At 49.5% G+C, this 17,015-nt stretch overlaps 1 protein-coding gene across 1 annotated transcript in view; it reads left to right on the top strand.

Annotated features, from left to right (window-relative positions):
• Positions 1 to 17,015, top strand: part of LOC146020606 (integrin alpha-M-like) — a 184,906-nt gene that overhangs the window by 45,574 nt on the left and 122,317 nt on the right. The window contains exons 3-5 of the mRNA XM_083153855.1: positions 2,703 to 2,805; positions 2,887 to 2,990; positions 16,175 to 16,245. Coding sequence (XP_083009981.1) covers positions 2,703 to 2,805; positions 2,887 to 2,990; positions 16,175 to 16,245 — 278 coding nt within the window. The remainder of the gene's footprint in view (positions 1 to 2,702; positions 2,806 to 2,886; positions 2,991 to 16,174; positions 16,246 to 17,015) is intronic.

Below are 17,015 nucleotides of genomic sequence, written 5' to 3'. Positions count from 1 at the left end.
TGTACCCGGAGCCGGTCTGGTGGCTGCCGTCCTCCTCTGTATAGGTGAGTGCTGCTCTTATATAGAGGTAATGTATGTATGGGAGGACGGTGTACCCGGAGCTGGTCTGGTGGCTGCCGTCCTCCTCTGTATGGGTGAGTGCTGCTCTTTGATAGAGGTAATGTATGTATGGGAGACGGTGTACCCGGAGCTGGTCTGGTGGCTGCCGTCCTCCTCTGTATAGGTGAGTGCTGCTCTTATATAGAGGTAATGTATGTATGGGAGACGGTGTACCCGGAGCTGGTCTGGTGGCCATCCTCCTCTGTATAGGTGAGTGCTGCTCTTATATAGAGGTAATGTATGTATGGAGACGGTGTACCCGGAGCTGGTCTGGTGGCCATCCTCCTCTGTATAGGTGAGTGCTGCTCTTATATAGAGGTAATGTATGTATGGGAGACGGTGTACCCGGAGCCGGTCTGGTGCTGCCGTCCTCCTCTGTATAGGTGAGTGCTGCTCTTATATAGAGGTAATGTATGTATGGAGACGGTGTACCCGGAGCTGGTCTGGTGGCTGCCGTCGTTCTCCTCTGTATAGGTGAGTGCTGCTCTTATATAGAGGTAATGTATGTATGGGAGACGGTGTACCCGGAGCTGGTCTGGTGGCTGCCGTCCTCCTCTGTATGGGTGAGTTGCTGCTCTTATATAGAGGTAATGTATGTATGATAGACGGTGTACCCGGAGCCGGTCTGGTGGCTGCCGTCCTCCTCTGTATAGGTGAGTGCTGCTCTTATATAGAGGTAATGTATGTATGGGAGACGGTGTACCCTGTGCTGGTCTGGTGGCTGCCGTCCTCCTCTGTATAGGTGAGTGCTGTTCTTATATAGAGGTAATGTATGTATGGAGACGGTGTACCCGGAGCTGGTCTGGTGGCTGCCGTCCTCCTCTGTATAGGTGAGTGTTGCTCTTATATAGAGGTAATGTATGTATGGGAGACGGTGTACCCGGAGCTGGTCTGGTGGCTGCCGTCGTTCTCCTCTGTATAGGTGAGTGCTGCTCTTATATAGAGGCAATGTATGTATGGGAGACGGTGTACCCGGAGCTGGTTTGGTGGCTGCCGTCGTTCTCCTCTGTATAGGTGAGTGCTGCTCTTATATAGAGGTAATGTATGTATGGCAGACAGTGTACCCAGAGCTGGTCTGGTGGCTGCCGTCGTTCTCCTCTGTATAGGTGAGTGCTGCTCTTATATAGAGGTAATGTATGTATGGGCGACGGTGTACCCGGAGCTGGTCTGGTGGCCATCCTCCTCTGTATAGGTGAGTGCTGCTCTTATATAGAGGTAATGTATATATGGGAGACGGTGTACCCGGAGCTGGTCTGGTGGCTGCCGTCCTCCTCTGTATAGGTGAGTGCTTCTCTTATATAGAGGTAATGTATGTATGGGAGAGGGTATACCCGGAGCTGGTCTGGTGGCTGCCGTCCTCCTCTGTATAGGTGAGTGCTGCTCTTATATAGAGGTAATGTATTTATGAGAGACGGTGTACCCGGAGCTGGTCTGGTGGCTGCCGTCCTCCTCTGTATAGGTGAGTGCTGCCCTTATATAGAGGTAATGTATGTATGGGAGACGGTGTACCCGGAGCTGGTCTGGTGGCTGCCGTCCTCCTCTGTATAGGTGAGTGCTGCTCTTATATAGAGGTAATGTATGTATGGGAGACGGTGTACCCGGACCTGGTCTGGTGGCTGCCGTCCTCCTCTGTATAGGTGAGTGCTGCTCTTATATAGAGGTAATGTATGTATGGGAGACGGTGTACTCGGAGCTGGTCTGGTGGCTGCCGTTCTCCTCTGTATAGGTGAGTGCTTCTCTTATATAGAGGTAATGTATGTATGGTTGACGGTGTACCCGGACCTGGTCTGGTGGCTGCCGTCCTCCTCTGTATAGGTGAGTGCTGCTCTTATATAGAGGTAATGTATGTATGGCAGACGGTGTACCCGGAGCTGGTCTGGTGACTGCCGTCCTCCTCTGTATAGGTGAGTGCTGCTCTTAGCCTGGGTGAGTGTGAGTGAGGTGGGATAGAGGAGGGCTTGGGTGAGTGTGAGTGAGGTGGATAGAGGAGGCTTGGGTGAGTGTGAGTGAGGTGGATAGAGGAGGGCTTGGGTGAGTGTGAGTGAGGTGGATAGAGGAGGACTGGGTGAGTGTGAGTGAAGTGGATAGAGGGGGACTGGGTGAGTGTGATTGAGGTGGATAGAGGAGGACTGGGTGAGTGTGAGTGAGTGAGGTGGATAGAGGAGGACTGGGTGAGTGTGATTGAGGTGGATAGAGGAGGGCTTGGGTGAGTGTGAGTGAGGTGGATAGAGGAGGACTGGGTGAGTGTGAGGTGGATAGAGGAGGACTGGGTGAGTGTGATTGAGGGGATAGATGAGCACAGAGGAGGACTGGGTGAGTGTGAGTGAGGTGGATAGAGGAGGACTGGGTGGGTGGGTGTGAGGGAGATAGATAGATAGAGGAGGACTGGGTGAGTGTGAGTGAGGGTGGATAGAGGAGGACTGGGTGAGTGTGAGTGAGGTGGATAGAGGAGGACTGGGTGAGTGTGAGGGAGGTGGATAGAGGAGGACTGGGTGAGTGAGGTGGATAGAGGAGCACAGGGGAGGACTGGGTGAGTGTAGTTAGTTGCATAGAGGAGTGAGGTTGGAGTGAGACCTTTATCTGGATGTTCTTCTCTCTTACAGTCCTGTCCTCTGCTGGCGCCTACTTTGTGGACACCGAGAAGCCGAACATCTTTAGGAACAGCGCCAAGAGCTTTGGATACCAGGTTGTGCAGCTGGATAAAACGTGAGCGAGTATGACCTGTCCCCTCCCCTATCGGGTGCGTTACACAAACCCCATGTCCCTACAGTATCTGTCTCCTTCCAGGGTGATTGTCAGCGCTCCCCTCCATCAAGTGGCGGCCAATAAGACTGGCGACTTATATCGCTGTGATCCTGGCACCAGTGACTGCACTCCGATCACCATCACCGGTACGTAGTAGAGATGGCCATCAACCATTGATGATTTGAAAGCATTGATGGTTTATGGCCAATGTTGAATACTTTGCCATCGATGTGGGAGAACCAGATGGTTTCCCAACATTGATAGCAAAGGAGAACCAATGTTTCTTTCTTTCTTTTTTTTTAACTGTGACGGGACTTGGAGCATAGCCCGTCCCCGACACCCGGAAGCCTCGCCCCACATTTTGATTGGCCTTCAGTCCTTTTAGTGAAAGATAATGGATAACCGTCTATAGCTAAAACTACCGATGGTTATCCATCACATAGTTAATGACTATCAATGGCTTGGTGCAGAGCCACCATCGATGGCAATCCCTAGTATGTAGCTGCTGCTAGGTCGCTAGGATACAAGGTCATCTTCCCCATCCGGTTACATGGGGAATACAGTATATTACTGGCCACACCGTATCTGCGGCCACATGTAATAGCCTCCAGGTTCAGCAGCCGTGCCGGATGGCCACATGTAATCGCCTCCAGGTTCAGCAGCCGTGCCGGATGGCCACATGTAATAGCTCCAGGTTCAGCAGCCGTGCCGGATGGCCACATGTAATCGCCTCCAGGTTCATCAGCCGTGCCTCTGAGTTCGGCTGGATTCCCCCGTTACATGTATGTCTAATAGCGTGTACTGTACAGTCAGTGTGACATTGGATCAATAAGGGCCACCAGGTAAATGCAGTGGTAGGGGCCCATACTTAAGGGATGGGGTAACTTACTAAATGGGCTGTGGCTGTCTCCCAAGGGGCTTCCACAGTCATTATGGAACAGGTATCTTTAGTAGAGTACCAATGTTTCTGTCAGTGGGCCCTACTGGGGATCACCCTGTGTCCAACAAAATGTACAGTTATATATACACAGGCATCAGTACACAATGCCAGCAGGTTCCTACTTGCAGAAAGATGGAATCCAGGATTCTGCGTATTATTCCTATCATCCTTTCCATGCACCTCCCATATGAGAAGAATGAGGAGGGTTGAAAGTCCACATACACCTTTCTCACTAAGGTATTTCTCCACTCCCTTTCTGTCGATGTTTGAGGGAATTTGTAATTCCTTGGCTGCTCCAACAAAGTTGGTGCCTCTGTCCGAACGGATGTGTTTTACAGGACCACGGATGGCCATGAAGCGTCTTAGTGCATTAATGAAGCTTGAAGTGTCCATTGATTCTATAACTTCAATGTGAACAGCTCTGATGCTCATACAGGTGAATACAACTGCCCAACGCTTGCTGTTTGCATTGGCTCCTCGAGTGTGTCGGGTAATGATGGTCCAAGGCCCAAATACATCAGGACCAACATTTGAAAAGGGAGGATCTGTACTAAGCCTGTCTGCTGGAAGATTAGCCATCTTCTGAGTTTGAGAAGTACCACGAAGTTTGCGACAAGTAATACATTTAAAGATTATGTTGCTTACACACCTTTTTGCCCCAATAATCCAGAACCCTGCTGACCGTAGAGCTCCTTCTGTAAACAGTCGTCCCTGGTGTTTGACTTCATTGTGATAGTGTTGCACAATTAAAGAAGTAATGTGTTGACTTCCAGGAATGATTAAAGGGTTTTTCTCATTTGATCCTAAATTTGCTTCTTGAAGGCGACCTCCCACTCTCAATAAATCACTCTCATCGAGAAATGGGTCTAGTTTCTTCAAGGTGCTGTCTCTTGGAATAGGATTTCCATTGTAAGGTTGTGAATTTCTGTAGCATAGGTTTGATGCTGAACAATACGGATCATCAGGTTCTGAGATTGTTGTATTTCTTCTGGTGTGTAAGTACTTTGACAGTGATGCCAACCTTTACACTTAATCACATTTGTAGCTGTACTGTGTTTAAATGAACGGGCTATGTGGGTTAGGCAGGTGATAGCCCTAACAAGTGATTTCCACGTTGAGAATCTTTGGGATCCAAGTTGACGATCTGAAACCATGGTATGGATTGTAGTTACTTGTGGACGTATTTCAACATCTGAGTCTGCGTCTACTAGTTCGAATGGGTCTCTTTGAGGATTGATCAAATCTGTCTTGTACAAGAATTCAGGTCCCGTGAGCCATGTGGTGTCTTTGAGGAGACTGGCTGGAACGGCTCTTGTGGCGTGATCTGCGGGGTTATGAGCAGTAGATACATAGTTCCACTGTTTTGGATTGGTAGATCTTCCTGATCCTTAGCACACGGTTGCTGACATAAACATGGAAACGTCTGGTCTCGTTGTAAATGTACCCTAATACTACTTTGCTGTCAGTGTAGAATTCTGTTTCTGAGAGTTCGATAGGCAACTCTGATGAGATTAATTCAGCTACTTCTACGGCTAGTACTGCAGCACAAAGTTCTAGCCTGGGCACTGTGTGTTCTGGAAGAGGTGCTAGCTTTGCTTTGCCATGACGAATCCAATGTTACATTGACTTTTATTGTCCATGGTTTTGAGATATGCAATTGCTTGAACTGAAGCATCTGAGAATAAACACAGTCTCTGCTTTTGCACTTCTGTGGAAGGTACAGGTGCATATGGGCGTCTAATATAAAGGTTGGTTAAGGCGGACCGAGAACTTTTCCACTCTTCCCACAATTCCCTTTTTCCTAGAGGCAGAGGGGCATCCCAGTCGGATGATTCACAGGTTAGGTCTCTGAGCAAGGCTTTACCTTGAATGGTGACAGGAGCTGCAAATCCAAGGGGTCGTACAAGCTATTGACAGTAGATAAGACACCTCTGCGAGTGAAGGGCCTTTCTTCACTACTTACTTGGAAGGTAAAGGAGTCAGATTTCAAGTCCCATAAGAGTCCAAGGCTACGTTGGGCTGGTGGCGAATCAGTTCCTAAATCCAAATCCCTTAAGTCAGTGGTATGATCTTGTGTAGGGAAGGCTTCCATGACTTTTTTGAAGCCTGAGATTGGAACAAGCAAGCATTTCCTGAGCTCTCTTGAGAATACTGATTGCGGTCTCTTCTGTTGGCATAGATTTCAAACAGTCATCCACATAGAAATATTTTTCTATGAGCTGTCTAACATCAGAACCATACTCTAGTTCACCCTCTTGAGCTGAACGTCTGAGTCCGTAGATGGCAACTGCAGGTGAACGGCTGTTACCAAAGATGTGTACACTCATGCGGTACTCTACAATGTCCTTAGAGGGGTCGTTGTCCCTGAACCAAAGGAATCTTAGGAAATTCCTATCCTGTTCTCTCACAAGGAAACAATGAAACATTTGCTGAATGTCAGCTGTGAAGGCAATAGAGTCTTTTCGGAATCGTATGAGTACTGCAAGGAGTTTGTTGTTAAGGTCTGGTCCTGTCAGGAGCACATCATTTAAGGAGATCCTTTCAAATTTAGCACTGGAATCAAATACAACTCTGATCTGACCTGGTTTCTTTGGATGGTATATTTCAAACATTGGCAGGTACCAGCATTCATCTTTCTCTTTAAGAATGGGAGCTATCTCAGCGTGACAGTTTTCAAATATTTTGCTCATGAAAGAAAAGAAGTGATCTTTCATCTCTGGTTTTCTGTGAAGATTGTGTTTAAGTGAGGAGAAACGTTTGAGAGCTTGTTCTCTGTTGTTAGGTAGACATTGTCTGGGTGTTCTAAACGGTAGAGGGGCAACCCAGCTGTTGGTATTGTCTTCAACTAGTCCTTCCTCCATTATTTCCAAGAATAGTTTGTCTTCTATGGACATTGCTACTTGGTCATCCCTTTTTGTTCTTTGGAAGACTGTGAATCCCAGATGATCTTGGTAGTTGTCACAGATCTGGTCGTCACTAAGAGAATCTATGGGAGTACAGTGTGGTAGTTCCTTAATGAGGAAGTGGTTGTGACATGGTTGAAACAGAGAAGGGCGTCCATTTTCTAAAGTCCAAGTAAGCATGGTATTGATAGAAGCTGGTTTGTGCACACTTCCAAGGCATACCTCTCCTATTATGACCCATCCTAGGTCTAAACGTTGAGCATAAGGTGCATTGTGTGGACCATTAATCTGACTTCTGACTTTGTGGACTCGTAGGAGATCTCTCCCGATGAGTAGAGATACCTGGGCTTGTGAGTCCAGTTCTGGTATCAGATGTGCTATACGTTTTAAATGCGAATGATGAAAGGCTGCATCTGGTGTAGGAATTTCAGACCTTTTCTCTGGGATATCATCGCACTCGGTGATTGGTGGTAAGGGAAGACATATCTTACCATCTATGGATTCCACTATATAGCCAGTGGCTTTCCTTCCTGCTGCCTCAAAACTCCCTGCACAGGTTTTTAAGGAGTAAGGGGTTCTGGGGCCTCTGATGTTAAAGGTCTCAAAGAAGTTTGATCTGGCTAGAGAACCATTACTTTGGTCATCTAGGATTGCATAAAGTTTGACAGCTTTATCTGGTTGGCCTTTGGGGTAGACTCTGACTAGACAGATTTTGGAGCAAGATCTGTTGCTAATGGCATCTTTTCATCTCTGGTGTTGCTGCATTAGTGTATTTTTGCTCTGTATTGTGCTCCCCGCCATGCTCTGTGTCACTGTGGCTGTTTTGTAAAGCCCATGGGGGAGGCCCAGGGTGTAAAGCTGTGTTGTGACTTGTGCTGTGACATTCTGTGCAGTTAAGACTAACCTTGCAATCTTTGGCGAGGTGAGATGAGGAAGAGCAGCATTTGTAGCAGATACCATTTTCTCTTAAGAAGGCCTTACGGTTCTCCAGGGACTTTTCTCTGAAGGCTCTGCATTTCAGGAGAGGGTGTGGTTTGTGATGCAGAGGGCACTGCTTGGCGGGATCTTTCTCCCTGGTCTCTTGGTGAGCAGAGCTGATGAACCTGTGGGAAGAACCTGAATTATGAACGTTAGTCTTGTGAACTGTGACTGCAGTTTTGCGAGGGTTAGGTAGCGCAGGGGTAGTGCCTGTTAGGGTAAAGGCAAAACTAGGGTCATTCCTGGTCTTGGCTTGCTGACTTACAAAGTCCACAAAAACAGAGAATGGTGGAAATGGTACCTTGTTACGCTGTTTGAACTTTGAACCGTGGGTAACCCATTGTTCCTGTAGATTATAAGGTAGTTTTTGCACTATAGGGTTAATGCCTCTGGCGGTGTCTAGGAAGGCAAGTCCTGGCAAGTCTCCCTCACATTTGGCTACTTGGAGCTCCATTAGTAAGTCGCTTAACTCTCTAAGTCTCTGATAGCCTCTGTTGGGTAACCTAGGAAAATCATCAATCCTTTTGAACAGTGCGTTTTCTATTACCTCTGGTGAACCATAGCACTCATTAAGTCTGTCCCAGATCATTTTAAGGCCATACTCAGGATGGTTAATATTAATCACTCTTATCCTTCTCAGGGCCGGTGCTAGGCACCGGAGCGCCCCAGGCGGGAGGAGGGGGAGGCGCCCTGGTGCTCACCCATTCCCCCCGGAGGGGGGGGGTGTCCGGCCGCCGTGCTGCCTGGGGTGTGTGCGTTTCGGTGTGCCCGGCCGCCGTGCTGCTTGGGGGGGTGCCCGGCCGCCGTGCTGCTCTGGGGGAGGGGGTGATCGTCCGCTGTGCTGCTTCGGGGTGGGAGGGGGGTTGCCCGGCCGCCATGCTGCTCCTGTGGATGGGGGGGGGGGGGTTTATGGGGAGTGCGATGGCCTGCCGTGCTGCCTGGGGGGGGTTGCCGTGCTGCCCACTACTCACCGAGAAGCATCTTCCGCCAGGTGGCTCGCCTCTGCTCCTGCTGCTGGCCTGCGGCTCACTACCGCCCTCCAGTGGCCGGCGCCCTAGGCAAATGCCTAAACCTGCCTAGTGGTGGCGCCGGCCCCGATCCTTCTAGCATGTTCAACTGATTCATTCCCAAGCCATTTAATTAAAAGGTCTATCTCTTCACTATATGAAAGGCCTAAATCTTTGATTGCGTTTTGGAAAGAGGATCGCCATGCTCTGAAACTCTCAGGGTGATCATTGAACTTTGAGAGTCCTTTTGTGACCAGGTCACGGCGTGCAAGAAATCTGGCAAAGTCTAATGTATCTTGATTGGCTCTAGGTGCATTAGCATGGTGGGTAAGTGGTGTGTTATCATACCTGGTAGGAATGACTGGTTCCTGCTGGCTTGTATTTCCCCACCTTTGTGTGTAGGAGGTAGTGCCATGGTTGTAGTTTGCGGCTACAGGCTCTTGGCGTGAGGGTGAGTTGTCTCTCATGGATCCACTGTGATTGGAGTCCTCTTGTTTGCAGTCTGCTACTGACTTGTGGTGGCACTGCATAGTGTACTTGGCTTGTTTCATTTATAAAATCTGATTGCATATCTTGTACTGGTGGAGCGTTGCTGCTATTTGCGGACACTTGGCGCACGTATTCTGCTGCACGTTGCATTGAATTCTGTGATCCAAGTTCTGCATCAAGTATATTAATGGTTTCTTTTATGTTGACGCGTTCTGCAGACTCTAAGAACTCTGCTTCGGCCATAGCGGCGGCAGCTTCCCTCTCAGCAGCAAGCTTCTTACTAATTGCTTCTAAGCGTTTTTTCTCCATATCCTTTTCTGCACCCAGACGTACCTTTTCTGCCTCCATGTGAAATTTCTCTATTTCTTTCTCTGCTTCCAAACGTGATTTCTCTACTTTCAACTGCATTTCTTGCTCAGCAAAGTTTGCCCGTACCTTTGCAGCTTCTGCTTTTGCACGTGCAAGGATGGCAGCATTGCTAACTGATGTTGATTTGGAGGAACCAGAGATGTAGGACCTTGTTTTGCATGAAGATGTTGTTTTATGAGACATACTGATGAGATGTAAATGCTTGTCTGCGTAGAGACTGCTGTATTGCTGTGTGCAGGTATCTGTTCTGACAGTGTAGCAGAGCTCTGTGAAGTCAGGTTCTTGGAACTGTTAAGCTGTTTCACTGTGCAGGGACTGTTGTATTGCCATGTGCAGGTAGCTGTGCTGACAGTGTGAGGCTTCTGTGTAGTCGAATGGCGGTACTCCTATTGCTGAGTTGCCACTGTTAGCAGACTGTATAGAAACTTGTGCTGTCACATGTACAGATACTGTATACAGTACTCACAGCTCCCACCGGTGACTGCTTCCTCCCTATACATGTACAGATACTGTATACAGTCCTCACAGCTCCCGCCAGTGACTCCTCCCTCCCTATACATGTACAGATACTGTATACAGTCCTCACAGCTCCCACCGATGACTGCTTCCTCCCTATACATGTACAGATACTGTATACAGTCCTCACAGCTCCCACCAGTGACTCCTCCCTCCCTATACATGTACAGATACTGTATACAGTTCTCACAGCTCCCGCCAGTGAATCCTTCCTCCCTATACATGTACAGATACTGTATACAGTCCTCACGGCTCCCACCGGTGACTGCTTCCTCCCTATACATGTACAGATACTGTATACAGTCCTCACAGCTCCCGCCAGTGACTCCTCCCTCCCTATACATGTACAGATACTGTATACAGTTCTCACAGCTCCCGCCAGTGACTCCTTCCTCCCTATACATGTACAGATACTGTATACAGTCCTCACAGCTCCCACCAGTGACTGCTTCCTCCCTATACATGTACAGATACTGTATACAGTCCTCACAGCTCCCACCGGTGACTGCTTCCTCCCTATACATGTACAGATACTGTATACAGTCCTCACAGCTCCCGCCGGTGACTCCTTCCTCCCTATACATGTACAGATACTGTATACAGCACTCAGCACCCACCGGTGACTGCTTCCTCCCTATACATGTACAGATACTGTATACAGTCCTCACAGCTCCCGCTAGTGACTCCTCCCTCCCTATACATGTACAGATACTGTATACAGTCCTCACAGCTCCCGCTAGTGACTCCTCCCTCCCTATACATGTACAGATACTGTATACAGTCCTCACAGCTCCCGCTAGTGACTCCTCCCTCCCTATACATGTACAGATACTGTATACAGTCCTCACAGCTCCCGCCAGTGACTCCTCCCTTCCTGTACATGTACGGAACTACAGTTCTCACGGCGCCCACCAGTGACCCCTCCCTCCCTGTACATGTACGGAACTACAGTTCTCACGGTGCCCACCAGTGACTCCTCCCTCCCTGTACATGTACGGAACTACAGTTCTCACAGCGCCCAGCAGTGACTCCTCCCTCCCTGTACATGTACGGAACTACAGTTCTCACGGTGCCCAGCAGTGACTCCTCCCTCCCTGTACATGTACGGAACTACAGTTCTCACAGCGCCCAGCAGTGACTCCTCCCTCCCTGTACATGTACGGAACTACAGTTCTCACGGTGCCCAGCAGTGACTCCTCCCTCCCTGTACATGTACGGAACTACAGTTCTCACGGCGCCCAGCAGTGACTCCTCCCTCCCTGTACATGTACGGAACTACAGTTCTCACGGTGCCCAGCAGTGACTCCTCCCTCCCTGTACATGTACGGAACTACAGTTCTCACGGCGCCCAGCAGTGACTCCTCCCTCCCTATACATGTACGGAACTACAGTTCTCACGGTGCCCAGCAGTGACTCCTCCCTCCTTGTACAGATACTGTATACAGCCCTCACAGCACCCACCAGTGACTCCTCCTGCCCTATACATGTACGGAACTACCATTCTCACGGTGCCCAGCAGTGACTCCTCCCTCCTTGTACAGATACTGTATACAGCCCTCACAGCACCCGCCTGTGACTCCTCCCTCCCTGTACATGTACAGAAATAGTCCTCACAGCTCCCACCAGTGACTCCTCCCTCCAAGTACAGAAATACAGTCCTCACAGCACCCACCTGTGACTCCTCCCTCCCTATACATGTACAGATACTGTATACAGTCCTCCCAGCTCCCACCAGTGACTCCTCCCTCCCTGTACAGAAATACAGTCTTTACAGCACCCACCTGTGACTACTCCCTCCCTATACATGTACAGATACTGTATACAGTACTCACAGCACCCACCAGTGACTCCTCCCTCCCTATACTTGTACAGAACTACAGTCCTCACCGCACCCACCAGTGACTCCTCCCTCCCTATACATGTACGGAACTACAGTTCTCACAGCGCCCACCAGTGACTCCTCCCTCCCTGTACATATACGGAACTACAGTTCTCACAGCGCCCAGCAGTGACTCCTCCCTCCTTGTATATGTACAGATACTGTATACAGTCCTCACAGCACCCACCAGTGACTCCTCCTGCCCTATACATGTACGGAACTTCCATTCTCACGGTGCCCAGCAGTGACTCCTCCCTCCTTGTACAGATACTGTGTACAGCCCTCACAGCACCCGCCTGTGACTCCTCCCTCCCTGTACATGTACAGAAATACAGTCCTCACAGCTCCCACCAGTGACTCCTCCCTCCAAGTACAGAAATACAGTCCTCACAGCTCCCACCAGTGACTCCTCCCTCCCTATACATGTACAGATACTGTATACAGTCCTCACAGCTCCCACCAGTGACTCCTCCCTCCCTGTACAGAAATACAGTCCTCACAGCTCCCACCTGTGACTCCTCCCTCCCTATACATGTACAGATACTGTATACAGTCCTCACAGCTCCCACCAGTGACTCCTCCCTATACATGTACAGATACTGTATACAGTCCTCACAGCTCCCACCGGTGACTCCATCCTCCCTTTACATGTACATCAACTGTATACAGTTCTCACAGCGCCCACCGGTGACTGCTTCCTCCCTATACATGTACAGATACTGTATACAGTCCTCACAGAGCACACCGGTGGCTCCTCCCTCCCTTTACATGTACAGATACTGTATACAGTCATCACAGCTCCCACCGGTGACTCCTTCCTCCCTATACATGTTAGGGTTACCACCTTTTTGTTGAGAGATTCCCGGACAGTGGCCCGCCCCAAGCTCCGCCCCTTGCCCCGCCTTATGTTTTTTGTTTTTTTTTAACCTTTGCTTCAATTTCATTCTTGATTTTGCATACCATAATGCCAGTTATATCATACACAGTAATACCCATTACACGTTATGCCCCACACCGTGATGCCCATTACATTTTACATCATACACAGTAATGCCCATTGCACGATATGCCAGAACTGAAAATGTTTTTTTGGTAAGGAGGAACAATACAGTACAATACGCCTTAGACGAGCGCCAAATAATTTCAACATAATGCTGATTACATTTCACACACCTATTACATAGTGTACAAAATGCCATAGTATACCACATGCCATAATGCCCATTACACGTCACACAGCGTGATGCCCATTACATATTAAGCCATACATCGCAATGCCCATTACACAATATGCTAGGTCTGAAAACAATTTTTTGTAAAGGAGGAACAAAATAGACCGTGTGCGCCGTAGGCGCACAGCAAAAAATTTCAATATAATGGCGATTACACGTCACACACCCATTACATAGTGTACAAAATGCCATAGTATACCACATGCCATAATGCCCATTACATGTTATGCCACACACGATGATGCCCATTACACATTATGCTTTTTACTTGTTATGCCAGGACTCAATTTTTTCCGAAGATAGGGACAACACAGACACCACTGCCACCTCATAAACAAGTGGAGGGAGCCGGGCGGCTGGTAACCCTACACACGCCGCAGCCTAAACCTAACCCCTACCCTGCAGCCTAACTTTATCCCTACCTAATCTTAAAATAACCCCAATCCCTAACCCGCCCGTCCCAAATCCTGACCCTAACCCCCCCTCCCCATTCTAACCCTTACTCTCCCGCCCCTATAGCCTAACACTAACCCTCTGCAACAGCCTAAACCTAAATAGCAGGCAGGACTAAGGGCTCACAAGTGAAACATCAGATACAGATTATGCCTACCAGAGACAGCACATAAATACCGCAGAGCAGGAAAAGGTCAGACTGTGTAAAATGGACTCATATTTACCTCTACCACGGACCTCCTATTCCTGACAGCCGGGTGGGTGGGGCTTGTTCTCCTAATGCGGGCCGGTGGGTGTGAGCGGTATACATCAGTCAGTCAGCAAGCGTTGTTGTGCACGGAAGGAGGCGAGGGCGGGGCCACATATGACAGGCGGCCCCGTACACCAATCGCCCCCCCGGGACCTTCCCCGGTAAACGTAATAGCCAATCTGGCCAGGCTTCACCCTGCCCGCCGTCAGCTCCGTGTCACAGCAGGGTCAGCCGGCCACCTGACCTGACTGCAGCTGCTGCGCCCGGGGACCGTCGCGCTATTTAAAAAATCGCGCCTGCCCTGCTCGCAGTCCAGCTGTCAATCAGGAGACTCTGCACCCGATTGGCTGCCTGGCTGACTGCGAGCAGGGCAGGCGCGATATTTGAAATAGTCACAGGCGGAAGTGCTCGTCCTCCTCCTCACACAGTCGCAGGGCTGCCGGTCTCTAGCTGGCTGTCCCCGGCAGCGCTGCGCAGGATCTCCAGCCTGGTCTCCAGTTCCCGGACATTGTATAGTCCGGGAACAGCACCCGTCCGGACTCCGGACACCCGGTCCAATTACCGGACTGTCCGGAGTAATCCCGGACGGGTGGTAACCCTAATACATGTACAGTACTCACAGAACCCACCAGTTACTCCTTCCTCACTATACATGTACAGATATACAGTATTCACAGTGCCCACCAGTGACTCCTCCCTCCCTGTATATGTACAGATATTCAATACATACAGTGCCCACCTGTGACTCCTCCTTCCCTATACATGTACAAAAATACAGTACTCACAGCTCCCACCAGCATACCCCCCAACATGACCCTCTACAGGAGAACACAGTGCTCCATTTCTGGACTTCCCTCTTTATTTTTGTTTACCATCACCTGTGCTGAACACCTTTCTTATCAATTAACCTGTTTAAAACAGGTGATGGCAATCATACATTAATAAGGAAGTCCATAAACAGAGCATTGTGTCCCTCCTGGAATGGGTCATGTTGGGAGGTATGCACCAGTGACTCCTCCCTCCCTGTACAGAAATACAGTACTAACAGCACGCAGCAGGGACTCCTCCCACCCTATACATAACTACAGTACTCACAGCACCCACCAGTGACTCCACCCTCCCTGTAGATGTACAGCAATACAGTTCTCACAGCACCCACCAGTGACTCCTCCCTTCCTGTACATGTACAGATACTGTATACAGTACTCACAGCATCCACCAGTGACTCCTCCCTCCCTATACATGTACAGATACTGTATACAGTCCTCACAGCGCCCACCGGTGACTCCTTCCTCCCTATACATGTACAGATATACAGTCCTCACAGCATGGTTTTACTTATTTTGTTCTGTGATCAGGTTTGAATTAGGCCCATTGTGTGAGTGCTTCTCAGCATGGTGGTACAGCTGCACTCAGTATATAGTGTGAGTGCTGCTCAGCATGGCGGTACAGCTATCCTCAGTATATAGTGTGAGTGCTGCTCAGCATGGCGGTATACCTGCCCTCAGTATATAATGTGAGTGCTGCTCAGCATGGCGGTACAGCTGTCCTCAGTATATAGTTAGTGCTGTTCAGCATGGCGGTACATCTGCCCTCAGTATATAATGTGAGTGCTGCTCAGCATGGCGGTACATCTGCCCTCAGTATATAGTGTAAGTGCTGCTCAGCATGGCGGTACAGCTGTCCTCAGTATATAGTGTGAGTGCTGCTCAGCAGGACGGTACAGCTGTCCTCAGTATATAGTGTGAGTGCTGCTCAGCAGGACGGTATACCTGCCCTCAGTATATAATGTGAGTGCTGCTCGGCATGGCGGTACAGCTGTCCTCAGTATATAGTGTGAGTGCTGCTCGGCATGGCGGTACATCTGCCCTCAGTATATAATGTGAGTGCTGCTCAGCATGGCGGTACATCTGCCCTCAGTATATAGTGTAAGTGCTGCTCAGCATGGCGGTACAGCTGTCCTCAGTATATAGTGTGAGTGCTGCTCAGCAGGACGGTACAGCTGTCCTCAGTATATAGTGTGAGTGCTGCTCAGCAGGACGGTACAGCTGTCCTCAGTATATAGTGTGAGTGCTGCTCAGCATGGGGGTACAGCTGCCCTCAGTATATAGTGTGAGTGCTGCTCAGCAGGACGGTACAGCTGCCCTCAGTATATAGTGTGAGTGCTGCTCAGCATGGGGGTACAGCTGCCCTCAGTGTGGTCTGTTATATTTAATTTGAAGAGCAGCCATGTCTGCACCTCTGTATGAAGATAACATATGATATCACACGTGTGTACATGTCTGTATGTAACTTACATGTGTTTGTATTGCAGGGTTGGAGAATGACAGTAACACGTCGCTGGGACTCACATTGATCACTGACAGTAATTCCGCTAAGATACTGGTAATCCTCTGCCCTCTCCCATCTCTAAAGTGCTAAATACAGATGCCAATCCCGGGGTATTATTTCAATCTCGGGATTCGGGATTGAAAAATGCTCAATCCCGGGATTCTCGGGATCCCGGGATTGGCCTCCCTAATAAAAAAAAAATTGTCTCCTCCCCCAGGTGTCACTATAAATTACTACTAAAGCTCCTCCCCGTGCCCATCCTCTCTGCCCTGTCACTTATGGCGGCGGTGGTGGTGACAGGTCACAGGCTGCAAAAGGAAGTCTATCTCCGGCGGGTGGCTGGGGGCGTAACAGCGGGCATCTGTCCGAGTTTGGGACAGACTGCTGTGCTGACAGGCAGGGCAGCGGCCAGGCTGCACAGCGTGACGTGATGTCAGGGGTCACGCTGCGCAGCCTGGGTGCCGCCATGCTTGTAAGCACAGCACACTGTCCCTCCCGACAGCAGCACCACGGGTAAGGAGCAGTCAGCCGGGTAGCGTCTGTGCCATATTCTAAGGTGCTAAGCGCTGCCCGGCTTTAACCAAAAACTACAGATTTTGCATGGGGTTACTAATCCTATGTGTACATGTGGTAGGGAATATAGAGTGTAAGCACCACTGGGGCAGGGACTGATGTGATGTGTGTGTGTGTGTGTGTGTGTGTGTGTGTGTGTGTACATGTGGTAGGGAATATAGAGTGTAAGCACCACTGGGGCAGGGACTGATGTGATGTGTGTGTGCATGTGGTAGGGAATATAGAGTGTAAGCACCACTGGGGCAGGGACT

Source organism: Crinia signifera, chromosome 7 (assembly GCF_055691185.1).
Source record: "Crinia signifera chromosome 7, ASM5569118v1, whole genome shotgun sequence".
NCBI classification, from domain to species: Eukaryota; Metazoa; Chordata; class Amphibia; order Anura; family Myobatrachidae; genus Crinia; species Crinia signifera.
This window is presented reverse-complemented; position numbering and strand designations above follow the sequence as displayed.